Here is a 14,285-nt window from a genome sequence, read left to right as displayed (position 1 = left end):
TATATATATATATTTGTTTTCTGAGGTTTTCGCGGGTGTTTGTATGTAGGTCTTTGGTTATTCGGGTTTTCTCCCGCGTAAAGACACTTCCAATTTTACGCGGGAGAAAACCCGAATAACCAAAGACCTACATATATATATATATTCATATACATCCATAAAGATGGAGAGAGGTGGTGAAAACAGATGGTGTGATGACCCGGGTCAAGGGGTTGCCACAGAGAAGAGGGAGTCAAACTATTCTCCAAAGCACCTGAGGGTAGAACAAGAATCAATAGGTGGAAACTAATCAAGGAGAGAAGCAACCTAGAACCAAGGAGATATTTCCTGACAGTTAGAACAATTAATCAGTGGAACAACTTGCCTGCAGAATTTGTAAATGCTCCAACACTGGAAATAATTAAGAAAATGTTGGATAGCCATTTGTTTGAAATGGTGTAGGGTTTCCTGCCTGGGCAGGGGGTTGGACTAGAAGACCTCCAAGGTCTCTTCCAACTCTGATATTATTATTATTATTATTATTATTATTATTATTATTATTATTATTATTATTATTATTATTATTATTATTATTATTATTGTTGCACAAAGACAGCACAGCTGATAGTTCCAACTTTTCCCCAAACACTCCCATGTTGATGGCAAGTCCCAGAGAAAAGTGATCACACACACACACACACACACACACACACACACACATATCTCCAGAAGCTTCTGGTTGCAAGTAGTCCAGCAAAAATGCTGTGAGCACAACAGATGCAAAGTAAGAAATCCGGCGGGGCAAGGGAATAAGTCAATGAGTCCAGGAAGCAAAGGGACAAGGTAGTTAATCCAGGTAGCAAGAAATAAAGTAAGAAGTCCAGAAAACTCCAAACGTCGGCAATGGCACACAAAACTCCATGAATTCAGTGTTTGTTCCCGACAAATGCCCCTCCCCACAGTGTCTCCTTAAAGCTCAATCCCCAGGTGTGCCTTGTGAAGTGGGGCAGGGTGCTTTCTTCCCGAGTCATCGGGTCAGCCTGCGCTGTTCCTGCCTTCTCTCCAATCTCCGTGCTCAGGGATCAAGAGGGGGTGGTCCATGCTCATCGCCTGAGCTCTGTCGCTGCTCATTTTCACTGTTTGCCCTCTCTTGGTCATTCTGCCTCCGTTCCTCTGTGCCTACAAGACATCCCAATCCTGAAAGGCCCTGGCTTAACTTGGCCTGATCCTCCCCACATTCCTCCGAAGCCAAGGAGCCGCTCCAGCTCATCTGACAGATGGTCTGTTGCTATGTTTGGAATCTCCTCAATGAGAGCTGGCTGTAATGATTTCGATCCTCCACTTTTGACCTCCTGAATAAAGTTTTGGCACATGGATTGTAGCTAATAGGAGAATAAATCTGGCCTTCTGGGCTAGCTAAGTCAAGAATCAAATTGTGGCAGGGATCGACTTGTCGAGGAATTGCATGGCAGCTGTCCAGATGCAGTCGGAGACACTGACACAAACTTGTAGCCATTTATATAAATATAAATATAGTTAATATTTAAATTTACAGCAGTCTTTGCCATCTTCCAGAAAAGGAAGAACGTAAGATAGTCAGGAACACAGAAACATGAGGTAAATCTAAAACTGTATACAGAGCACACAGAAGAAAAAGGCGGGAAAATTTATTGGAGGTCTTTACTGTATTCCTGGCATTGTTGCCTTGACTTTCTGTCAGAGAAAATTGCGCAGCAGCAGCTATCCAGGTAAAGTTGGAGACACTGACACAAACTTTTATAAAAATATAAATGAAGTTAACATTTAAATTTACAGCAGTGTTTGTCATCATCCAGAAAGAAAGAAAAACACAAAGATAGTCAGAAACACAGGAACATCATGAGGTAAAAAAACAGTATACAGAGCACACAGAAGAAAAAGGCGGGAAAAAAGGGAAACGCCCCCTTTATACTTACAGCAACCAATCGTAGCGTAGATTACCTCATGCATGAGTCAGCACTCCCCAACTCATCAACTACAACTGTGTGTTCTGTGTTTCATTTTTCTTCTCCTTGTTGAGGAGCTTTTCAAATGCCTTTCATTGACCACAGCAGATTATTTAATATATTGGGTTTGGGGCCTAATCAAGAAAAGCTCATATTATCTTCTAAACTACCAACCTAGGAGAATCATTGGCAGCTTTGAATAAGAGGTTGACTCCCTACTTCCTCACAGAAAAGTGTTTCTCGACCTTGATGACTCTAAAATGAGTGGACTTCAACTCCCAGAATTTCCCAGGCAGCCATGGCTGGCTAGGGAATTCTGGGAGTTGAAGTCCACCCATATTAAAGCCGCTAAGGTTGAGAAACACGGACAACAATTTCTCCCCATCAATGTTTTTCTTCTATCCGGATGCATTTTAACCACATCATCAAGGCATCAAGCCTGAGAGGAGATTTCTGTGGAAGATTAAAACATCCCATGCGATTTCTTCATTGCACATCGTACTTCACTGCACTGCAGTAGCTGTTTCAGCAATGACTTGCTGACTCAGATGCATTGAACCTGTAGATCCAAAAGGGCCTTCGGAGAGATCTAAAACCTCATTCCACAGCAGAGGGTTGGAAACGCTTGCTTTTTCAGTCAGAACAGGGAATCCACGGCGCATCCTAAAAGCAGATCCAGTGATCCCAAAGGGATCCGCAGATCCCAGTCCAATAAAACTACAGCTGCCTCTATTTTTGCAGACTTCCGTAGGGGATTATTGTCTACAGGTATCATGAGAATGAAACAGGAATCGTAGCTGAAAACTCCCTTTTTTAAAAAAAAGAAAAAGTTTTTTTTAATTTTAAACACATTAAAACAAAACGCAAACATACAACATTTATATACATATCACTTTTTCTTATTAGCTCATTCGAAGTGGTCCTTTCTTACTATTTACACATATTTTAACTTTATCTTAGTCTACTTTTGTTATCTATCTTGCTTTATTTCATCTACATTATACCATGATATTCATCTTTCTTATTTTTCCTATTTTCCAACCATTCATTCATCTGCACCACACTTTATAATATTCTGTATCCTCTTTCTCCTTGAAAACTCTTTTTTGATTCTCACTACAAATCCATTAATTACCTTGTGTCCTCCTCTCAGCTGGAACGGCAGAGATTGATAAAAAAGAACCACTACAGAGCAATTGTAAATTCCAGGTCTCCAATCAATAGGTTGAGTTGTTTATAGACATGGGGATTTTACTCCACAGTTCCTGGTTTTCCAGCCTGCATGCGTAGTGAATTTACTGTATGGTTGATGGCCCCAAAGGAACACTAGAAGATAGCTTTCTTTTCTCAGCTTCAAGAAGAAATAAAGATGGTTGGTGTGAGAGATCAGCAAAGAAATAATGAATCTTAGGGAAGAAGACAGTGATGAAGTTGGACAATTATCAAGAAGTCCTAGGTTGAATTAATGAGAGGGATAGAACCAAGACCACGTGAAGTGTTGATAGCACTTTATAATGCCTTGGTAAGGCCACACTTGGAATACTGCATCCAGTTTTGGTCGCCACGATACAAAAAAAGATGCTGAGACTCTAGAAAGAATGCAGGGAAGAGCAACAAAGATGATTAGGGGACTGGAGGCTAAAACATACGAAGAATGGTTGTAGGAACTGGCTATGTCTAGTTTAATGAAAAGAAGGACTAGGGGAGACATGATAGCCATCTTCCAATATCTCAGAGGCTGCCCCAAAGAAGAGGGGGTCAATCTATTCTCCAAAGCACTTGAAGGCAGGATGAGAAGCAATGGATGGAAACTCATCAAACAGAGAAGCAACCTAGAACTAAGGAGAAATTTCCTGGAAGCGAGAACAATTAATCCATGGAACAGAGGACTCCAAACGTTGTGGGTGCTCCATCACTGAAGGTTTTTAAGAAGAGATTGGACAACAATTTGCCTTTTTCCTGCTTGAGCAGGGGTTTGGATTAGAATTCCTCCAAGGTCCCTTCCAACTCTTGTTATTCTGTAAGAAGTTTTCAATAACAGTCAACCAATCGTATTTTCAGTGGTAACTTCCTGTATGAAAGACGTTTCATTTCAATAGTAGACGTTGGTTAAATTGTAAGTTAAATTGTAGGCCGGTAGATGGTTATTAAGAGTACAGTGAGTCCCTGACTTACAACCATTCATTTAGTGACAGTTCAGAGTTGCAACTGCACTGAAAAAAAGTGACTTACGACCATTTTTCACACTTTTTTGTTTGTTTGTTTACATTTATATCCCGCCCTTCTCCGAAGACTCAGGGCGGCTTACAGTGTATAAGGCAATAGTCTCATTCTATTTGTATATTTTTACAAAGTCAACTTATTGCCCCCCCCAACAATCTGGGTCCTCATTTTACCTACCTTATAAAGGATGGAAGGCTGAGTCAACCTCGGGCCGGGCTTGAACCTGCAGTAATTGCAGGCTACTGTGTTCTAATAACAGGCTCCTTACAGCCTGAGCTATTACAGCCCCTTACAATCATTGCAGCCTCCCCATGGTCAGTTGATCAGAATTTGGACACTTGGCAACTGACTCATGTTTATGACGGTTGCAGTTTCCCGGGGTCATGTGATCTCTTTTGCGACCTTCTGACGAGCCAAGCAAATGGGGAATTCACTTAACGACCTTGTTATTAATTTTACGACAACTGTGGCAGGAGAGGCCATAAAATCGAGCGAAGCTCACTTAACCAATGTCTCACTTAGCAACATAAATTTTGGGATCAGTTGCGGTTGTCTGTTGAGGACCGCTTGTATCATGGACTGCAAGAAGAACAAGTTATTCAGTCTGGAGCCAATCAAGGCTTGTCTGGTCCTTGGAGATGACAATCATCCAGCAGAAGTTCACATACTTCGGGTACGTGACGTGGGCAGCTGATGGTCTGGAAAAAAACGTGAGTGAAGCAAAAAGAAGTCAAGGGTGGAAGGACGAAATGACATCTTGGCGTGTGTAGCAGGATGAGCGAGACATGGTGCTGGAGACAAGCTGAGATGGAGAACATTGGACCATAAACTCCACAAGAGCCGGATCTAGCTGAGTGACGCTATCTCTGGCTGGTCTTTCTGTTTTTGGTCAAGATGAACACACAACGTGAACAAACATTCATTTCTGAGCCATGCATCTGCAGACTTTGACAAAGCTGTTTCCGGGGAATGTTTATTTTTAATATGGAATTTGCCAAGAATTTTAGTGTCTTTCTTTCTTTACTGTATCCCTAAGTTGCTTTGAATGACAAAGATCCTATCAAGGCAATTTGCAGGATTAAAATCAATAAGGAAGATGAGGATGTTAGCAAGGTTAATAGTCTCCAATTAAAATTTCCCTGAATCTTCCTTTCCTTTCCTTTCCTTTCCTTTCCTTTCCTTTCCTTTCCTTTCCTTTCCTTTCCTTTCCTTCCTTCCTTCCTTCCTTCCTTCCTTCCTTCCTTCCTTCCTCCCTCCCTCCCTCCCTCCCTCCCTCTTTCCTTTCCTTTCCTTTCCTTTCCTTTCCTTTCCTTTCCTTTCCTTTCCTTTCCTTTCCTTTCCTTTCCTTCCTTTCCCTTAACATCCCTTAACATCCCTGCCCCTCCCCTCCCTTCCCTCTTCTTTCTTTCTTTCTTTCTTTCTTTCTTTCTTTCTTTCTTTCTTTCTTTCTTTCTTCCTTCCTTCCTTCCTTCCTTCCTTCCTTCCTTCCTTCCTTCCTCCCTCCCTCCTCCTCCTCCACCTCCTTCACCTCCTCCTCCTTTTAACAATATCTTTACATTACTACTCAGCTCAGGCATTCAAAAACGATCAATAAACTCATTTCTCCTTATTGTTAAAAATTGTGTGTTTTGTTTTTTATGGTTAATTTTTCATCACTAACAGACTCAGTGCTCTCTGCACAATTTCTTTGTCCACTTACTGACACCTTATACACTGACCGTTCACTTATACCTTTGCATCATTCCTTTTATTTCCTCTTTAAAAATTATTTTTTTAAAAAAAAAAATCTCTAAAAACCAGGCGCACACAAATGTGATTTCAGGTTACTAATTGCAATCTTTGAGGGTTTTTAAAAAGCTAGCTGTGAGGGAATCTGAGAAATGCAATTTATAAGGCATTTCATAAGCATGAATCTTTCTTCTTAATGGTCTCCAAGAGAGACTCAGAGGGATGATCTTAAATTAATGATAGCGATGATATTAAATGAGAGTGATGGTATTAAAATAATAATAATATGCACGTTCTTTATCTACTGTTGCTCGGCATGTGTAGGCCTAGTTTAAAAATCAGCAGGTTCAAGCACACAGTTTTGGAAAGTGTAAACTGCACACTGTGGTATTTTGATCTGATTTTCCATAAGTGTAATATATTTCAGGACTGTAACGCACTCCAAAAGATCCAGTTTTAGTTGCCATGATATATAAAAAAGGATGTTGAGACTTTGGAAAGAGTGCAGAGAAGAGCAACAAAGATGATTAGGGGACTGGAGGCTAAAACATATGAAGAACGGTTGCAGGAACTGGGTATGTCTAGTTTAATGAAAAGAAGGACTAGGGGAGACATGATAGCTGTGTTCCAATATCTCAGGGGTTGCCACAAAGAAGAGGGAGTCAAACTATTCTCCAAAGCACCTGAGGGAAGAACAAGAAGCAATGGATGGAAACTCATCAAGGAGAGAAGCAACCTCGAACTAAGAGGAAATTTCCTGACAGTTAGAACAATTAATAAGTGGAACGATTTGTCTGCAGAAGTTGTGAATGCTCCAACACTGGAAGTTTTTAAGAAGAGACGGGACAACCATTTGTCTGAAATGATCCTACTTGATCATCTGTTCCTAAAGCCTCCAATGACGGAGCACCCACAATTTCTGGAGGCAAGTTGATTAATTGTTCTCACTGTTAGGAAATTCCTCCTTAGTTCAAGGCTTGTTATCTCCTTGATTAGTTTCAGAGTAAGAATAACAGGATAACAGAGTTGGAAGGGTCACTGGAATTCTTCTAACCTCCTAACAACATAACATAACATAACAACAGAGTTGGAAGGGACCTTGGAGGCCTTCTAGTCCAACCCCCTGCCCAGGCAGGAAACCCTACACCATCTCAGTCAGATGGTTATCCAACATTTTCTTAAAAATTTCCAGTGTTGGAGCATTCACAACTTCTGCAGGCAAGTCGTTCCACTTATTAATTGTTCTAACTGTCAGGAAATTTCTCCTTAGTTCTAAGTTGCTTCTTTCCTTGATCAGTTTCCACCCATTGCTTCTTGTTCTACCCTCAGGTGCTTTGGAGAATAGCTTGACTCCCTCTTCTTTGTGGCAACCCCTGAGATATTGGAAGACTGCTATCATGTCTCCCCTAAGTCCTTCTTTTCATTAAACTAGACATACCCAGTTCCTGCAACCGTTCTTCATATGTTTTAGCCTCCAGTCCCCTAATCATCTTTGTTACTCTTCTCTGCATTCTTTCTAGAGTCTCAATATCTTTTTTACATCGTGGTGACCAAAACTGAATGCAATATTCCATGTGTGGCCTTACCAAGGCATTATAAAGTGGTACTCCTGCTCAAGCAGAAGACCCTGTGCCATTCTGGACCAATGATTTCCACCCATTGCTTCTTGTTCTGTCCTCAGATGCTTTGGAGAATGGGTCGACCCCATTTTCTTTGTGACACGCCTTACCTATTGGAACACTGTCACCCCCTAGTCTTCTTTTCGGTTGACGTCAGTCCGTTAGCATAATAAAGATAAAGGAGGTATAAATTCTTGGAAGGAATCACTCAAAGGACTTCTGTTGACCTCTCTGAATACTCTTCCATCTTCCATCATTTATCTGTTTCCTTCCTTCTCTCTAGGAATACCACAGTACTCAATTCGCGCATCATCTCCGTGACTGTCAAACCAGAACCTCAATCCCTGGTCGCCATGATGGAGATCGAATTCTCCCATTTGTATAATGTAAGTCATCGTCCCTGCCTTGGGACCACCTAGAAGGGAAGGATTTTGGGTGGGAATAGAACTTAGAACTGAAACGGGTTTTGTTTTTTTCCCCTCTCGGTTGAAAATTTTGCTGAGCGCAAAGAAAGAGGCCCCCGATCATAAAGTTATGACATCTTGTTATTCCGTGACTTCAGTGGTGGAAGTCAGCCGGTTCGGGCTGGTTTGGGCGAACCGGTAGTTAAATTGCTGGCTGGCTCCACCCCTCTGTGCTCCTTCCAGAAGTCCCCAGGCACCCCCTTTTGGCTCCAAGAGAGGCCTTGTAGGTTCAAAATGGGGCATGGGGAGGTGCAGCATGCCTCCCCACAGCCCATTTTTGCTCCCAGAAGGCCACAGGGAGACCTCCTAGGCCCAAAACAGGTGCGGGGCTGTGTGCAGAGCCCCCTGTGACCTGTTTTTGCTCCCAGGAGGCTTCATGGGGGCCTCCTAGGCCCAAAACGGGGTACAGGGCTGTGTGGCCCCCCCACTGTCCATTTTTGCTCCCAGGAGGCTTCAGGGTGGCCTCCTAGGCCCAAAATGGGGGCACGGGGGGAAGGTTGCGTCCTCCCTGTCACCCATTTTTGCTCCCAGGAGGGTGCAGGAAGCCAAGTGCTGTGTGTCACACTCCCTGGCCACGCCCACCATGGCCACGCCCACCCAGCCGGTCATAAGGACAGAAAAACCGGTTGTTAAATTAGTTGAATCCCACCACTGTGTGACTTCCATGCTGAGTCAGGAAGAAAATGAGAGTGAATGCTGTGGATGCTTTTAACGCAATGATAACAGCGCTATGTTGACTTTGGCTGATCTTGGAAGCAATTGAAGGCCAAATATGGCTTTTTCAGGCCATTGGCGTGTAATAGGCCCTTCCAGCCTTCTCCCACTTGTAATTAGCTGTGTTGTTTTTGCTGTCGTCATGCTGGCTGATGGAGGCTTAATTCCTGTTTCTTGTTTTACAAATATAACTGGAACTTGTATTTTTAGAATATTGTAATATACATACATACATACATACATACGTACATACATACATACATGCATATATACATATACATATACATACACACACACACACACACACCAAATTACAAAGTCGATGTTATTTGGCCCTCACTACCCTAATCGAGAGATATTCCTGGTTAGCATCTGGATGGGGAGTATCTAGGATGGCTTTCAAAACCCGTCGCTACCAGTTCGCCCATGGGTGGACATGCGCTCGCACTCGCACACAATGCTTCTGCACATCCGCAGAAGCATCGGGGCGGGTGGGTGGAGCCTCCCGCCACCGCCGCTACGGGTTCGCCCGATCTGGAGTGAACCGGTAACAACCCACCACTGGGACTATCCCGGGCTAGATGGAGGCTTCAAACACCAGTCTTGAAGAAGCAGGAGGAGGCGGGGGTGTCCATCAACCACTTCTCAAAAGGGGCTGAGAAAAAGTGTGTGGATTTCCTTTCCGGTTTGAGGGTTTTGGTTTTCAGCTCTGCATCAACCATGATTGAACGTTAAAGTCTCTTCTTCTGCTGTTGGCACAGAGACAACGTCCTCCATCCACAGGACCTTCTTGGGGACTCACTGCTCCTTTTCAGTGCCCCCAACCCACCCCAGGGTATGGTAGAAAGAAACATGAGAAGAAACGGAACAACTTAGCTTGGCTAGGTGGCTCAGCGGCTAAGACGCTGAGCTTGTCGATCAGAAAGGTCGGCAGTTCGGCAGTTCGAATCCCTCGTATGGGTCTCCTGCGTGAGCAAGGGTTGGATTAGATGACCTCCAAGGTTCCTGCCAACTCTGTTACTGTTACTTGGCTCAGACTTCCCAGCTCTGGGGTCCTTGGTTCTCTGTGAGCTTAGTTGTTTCCTTGCAGATGTTTTGTTATCCAGCTATGTGCACTAAGTGCACTCATGACGCTACCTAGTGGGGGGAATGAAATGTCTTCAAGAAAACAACCAAGCTCAGAGAAGACCAAGAACCTCACAGTCCTTCTCCTTCTCCTCTTTCTCTTTCTCCTCCTCTTCCTTCTCCTCTTCCTCCTCGTATGGGTCTCCTGCGTGAGCAAGGGTTGGATTAGATGACCTCCAAGGTTCCTGCCAACTCTGTTACTGTTACTTGGCTCAGACTTCCCAGCTCTGGGGTCCTTGGTTCTCTGTGAGCTTAGTTGTTTCCTTGCAGATGTTTTGTTATCCAGCTATGTGCACTAAGTGCACTCATGACGCTACCTAGTGGGGGGAATGAAATGTCTTCAAGAAAACAACCAAGCTCAGAGAAGACCAAGAACCTCACAGTCCTTCTCCTTCTCCTCTTTCTCTTTCTCCTCCTCTTCCTTCTCCTCTTCCTCCACCAAGAACCTAATAGTCCTTCTCCTTCTCCTTCTCCTTCTCCTTCTCCTTCTCCTTCTCCTTCTCCTTCTCCTTCTCCTTCTCCTTCTCCTTCTCCTTCTCCTTCTCCTTCACCTTCACCTTCTCCTTTTCCTTTTCCTTCTCCTCTCATTCTTCTTCTCCTTCTCCTTCTCCTTCTCCTTCTCCTTCTCCTTCACCTTCACCTTCTCCTTCTCCTTCTCCTTCACCTTCTGTTCCTTCTCCTTCTCCTCTCCTTCTCCTTCTCCTTCTCCTTCTCCTTCTCCTTCTCCTTCTCCTTCTCCTTCTCCTTCTCCTTCTCCTTCTCTTTCTCTTTCTCCTTCTCCTCCTCCTCCTCCTCCTCTCTGCAAGGCCCACTCCCCTCTAGCACTGAGGATGTTACCTAGTTGGGTCATAAAACATCTGCAAGAAAACAGCCAAGCTCAGAGAGCACAAAGCAGCCCAACCATGAGCTACAAATATTATCTTCCATGGCTTCCCAGGTCTCTCTAGGACAGTGCTGATCTCAAGTAAACATCTACTGCATATTTTCCATTTGCCTATCCTGGATAGATACCTTTTTAAAAAAAATCAGGAGGAAGCCACAGTCTTTATGGTTGCCTGGAATCCATAAATAACGTCTATTTTTTTTTTCATTCGAGCAGAGCATCCAAGCTTGTGTACCGCTAACCTTGATTCCTAATGTGTTTCCCCTGGCGTAGAAGCTGACACATCCCATCCTGTCATTTGAATTTTGTCAGGAGGAGATGTCAAAATGTAGGCTTTTTAGGCGAGTTGGAAGACACACACACACATACACACACACACACACACACACACACACACACACACACACGTCCACAAATACGGATTAAGGGACCGCCTGACTGATGCGCGCATCACTCTGTATATTGCACTCCAATTTATTATTTTATCTCCTCTTCTCTCCAATCAGGGGACCACAAATCAAACCTGCATTGTCTGGGATGAAGCTGATGTGTAAGTCAAGTGGGTTTGTTTGTTTGTTTGTTTGTTTGCTTGTTTCTGATTGAAAAAAAAACACAAATGTATTTGCTGAGGTGGCTGCGTTTGGAGGAAATGGAAGCTAGTCAGATGTGGTCTTCACCGTTTTGTTCCGTCCCTCTTGATTTGGAGTGATGGTTCATCATTTATCTGATCAACCATGACTCCAAATTTATTTTATCAAAAATGAATTGCCTGGATGGTCTTTCCCCCTTTATTTTGGTCTGTAGCAATTTTGGAATAGATGTATTTGCAAAAAAGGCAAACAAACCCCAAAAATCCTATTCAAGCATTCCTCAAGGTTGACTCAGCCTTCCATCCATCTGAGGTGGGTAAAATGAGAAGCCAGATTGTTAGGTAGCAATATATGCTGACTCTGTAAACCACTTAGAGAGGGCAGTAAAGCACTGTGAAATGATTTATAAATCCAAGTGCTATTGCTCTTGCTACAAAAAACAAACAAACAAAACATTCCCTCTGCCAGCAGTTCAAACCTGACCAGCTCAAGGTTGACTCAGCCTTTCATCCTTCCAAGGTGGGTAAAATGAGGACCCAGACTGCTGGGTGGCAATATATGCTGACCCTGTAAACTGTAAATTTATATAGCGGTATATAAATCTAAGGACTAGTGCTAGTGCTATTCCGCCAGATTTTTGAGCGCAAAGTCGCTGAAGTTGAAAATCAATAAATAAACATAGACACATCAGCCAAGCTTCCATCCTACATTAACGCAGCGTGATAACATGGGAAAGAAATAGCAAGAGGTGAATACAGATGTTGGGAAATAAATATGGTATTTTTTTAATTTTCCCCCCCCCGAAGAGTCTAGGAAATACATTAAGCCCAAAAGAGGGCGTGGCTCTTCCTTATGAACGTAGATCAGGGGGAAAAAAGTGTTCAACAGCTTTTGTGGCTGTTTTCTTTTGGAGAGCGAGAGAAAGACTACCTATTGAGTTCAGCTTCCGAATTGCATGGTTTTTTTAAAAAGGTCTATGAAGCTGGTGTGGCCTTCACATTCAACACAGGTTCTGCCTAAAATTACAGTCGCTGTTCACTGATTTTGTAAGTGGAATGCCACCTGTTTGAATTATTTGTATACGTGTGCGTGTGTGTTAAATATATAGGTCGAAAGAACACATTTCCATCGTAAGCTCATCTGCATTTAGATGGATACTTAAGCTGTATAGTTACGAATGGCTTTTCTATTTTTTTTTTCTCTTTGATTGAACAAACCCAGTCTGCGCGAATGGTTCATTTTCTCCTCAGTCACATCCCAGTGTTTACACTTGAGTTGGACGTGACAAAAAGGAACCACAGATGGTTTGGCGAACTGGTGTAATAAAAACAGCGCTTGTTTGAAACGTTGGAAAAACGAAAGAGCTCGTTGTCGGGTTCAGAAAAGGCAAGGCACAGCCACACACCTGTGTGGGATTATGATTCACCTGTGGAGGTGCTTAGCAGCATCAGGTTTCTGGGTGTGCAGTTGACGAGTAGGCTGGCTTGGTCGGTCAACAGTGAGACCCTGGTGAAGTGGGCACAGCAGTGCCTGCCTTTTCGGCGTCGCATGAGAAAAGCACATCTTCCTCCCTGTGTCCTTACCACTTTCTATAGAGGGACTATCTAGAGCAGGGGTAGTCAACCTTTTTATACCTACCGCCCACTTTTGTATCTCTGTTAGTAGTAAAATTTTCTAACCACCCACCGGTTCCACAGTAATGGTGATTTATAAAGTAGGTGGGGGGGGGCACCGGCTACCCGCTCTGCTCATCTGTTACAGCTGGGTGGTGTGGGGGAGATGCATGAGCTATTCTGGGATGAGGCTGTTTTGTTTGCGGTCGCACTATAGCGCCATTTAGTTTCACTTACGTAACGTGAATTAAAATTATGCGCGGGCGATACAAATAGTATATTTTCAGAAATTTAAATTGTCATGGGGAATTTTATGAAAACCTAATGAAAATGTTTTTAAATAATGCTATGAAAATTTTTAAAAAGTCAATTAAATTAAAAAAAAAGGAAAGTGCTTCAGTATTGGACAAAGCACCTACTGCCCACCATGAAATCTGGAACGCCCACTGGTGGGCGGTAGGGACCAGGTTGACTACCACTGATCTACAGCATCTTGTTGTATTGCATTACTGTCTGGTTTGGAAGCATTACTGTTTCAGGCAGGAAGACGGTGGAGAGAGTGGTGAGGACAGCAGAAAAGATCATTGGCAGTTCATTCCCTTCTATCCAGGAAAACTTGCCTTCAGAAGTTGTAAATGCTCCAACGCTGGAAGTTTTTAAGAAGAGATTTGACCACCATTTGTCTGAAATGGCAATAGGGTTTTCTGCCTAAGCAAGGGGTTGGACTAGAAGACCTCCAAAATCCCTTCCAATTATTCTATGCTATGCTATGCTATGCTATGCTATGCTATGCTATGCTATGCTATGCTATGCTATGCTATGCTATGCTATGCTATGCTATGCTATGCTATGCTATGCTATGCTACGCTACGCTACGCTACGCTGGGCTACTCTACTCTACTCTACTCTACTCTAATCTACTCTACTCTACTCTACTCTACTCTACTCTATTCCATTCCATTCCATTCCATTCAAATTCATTCCATTCCATTCCATTCTAACATGGCATATAAGTGATACTTAAGCAGGATCCATAGGATTCTCTGGGATGCTAAATATATAAGGAATTGGGAATGTAGTTTGATGAAAAGAAGGACTAGGGGTGACATGATAACAGTATTCTGATATCTCAGGGGCTGCCACAAAGAAGAAGGAGTCAAACTATTCTCCAAAGCACCTGAGGGTAGAACAAGAAGCAATGGGTGGAAACTAATCAAGGAGAGAAGCAACCTAGAACTAAGGAGAAATTTCCTGACAGTTAGAACAATTAATCAGTGGAACAACTTGCCTCCAGAAGTTGTGGAGGCTGCAAGAATGGAAGTTTTTACGAAGAGATTGGGCAACCATTTGTCTGAATGGTAT

The 14,285-nt window shown here is 43.1% G+C and overlaps 1 protein-coding gene across 1 annotated transcript in view; it reads left to right on the top strand.

Annotated features, from left to right (window-relative positions):
• Window positions 1-14,285, top strand: part of ADGRB1 (adhesion G protein-coupled receptor B1) — a 341,354-nt gene that overhangs the window by 160,639 nt on the left and 166,430 nt on the right. The window contains exons 16-17 of the mRNA XM_058174889.1: window positions 7,818-7,920; window positions 11,227-11,270. Of these exons, the coding sequence (XP_058030872.1) occupies window positions 7,818-7,920; window positions 11,227-11,270 (147 nt within the window). The remainder of the gene's footprint in view (window positions 1-7,817; window positions 7,921-11,226; window positions 11,271-14,285) is intronic.

This window comes from Ahaetulla prasina, chromosome 3, assembly GCF_028640845.1.
Source record: "Ahaetulla prasina isolate Xishuangbanna chromosome 3, ASM2864084v1, whole genome shotgun sequence".
NCBI lineage: Eukaryota > Metazoa > Chordata > Lepidosauria > Squamata > Colubridae > Ahaetulla > Ahaetulla prasina.
The sequence above is the reverse complement of the archived record's forward strand: the minus strand, read 5'-3'. Positions and strand labels throughout refer to the sequence as shown.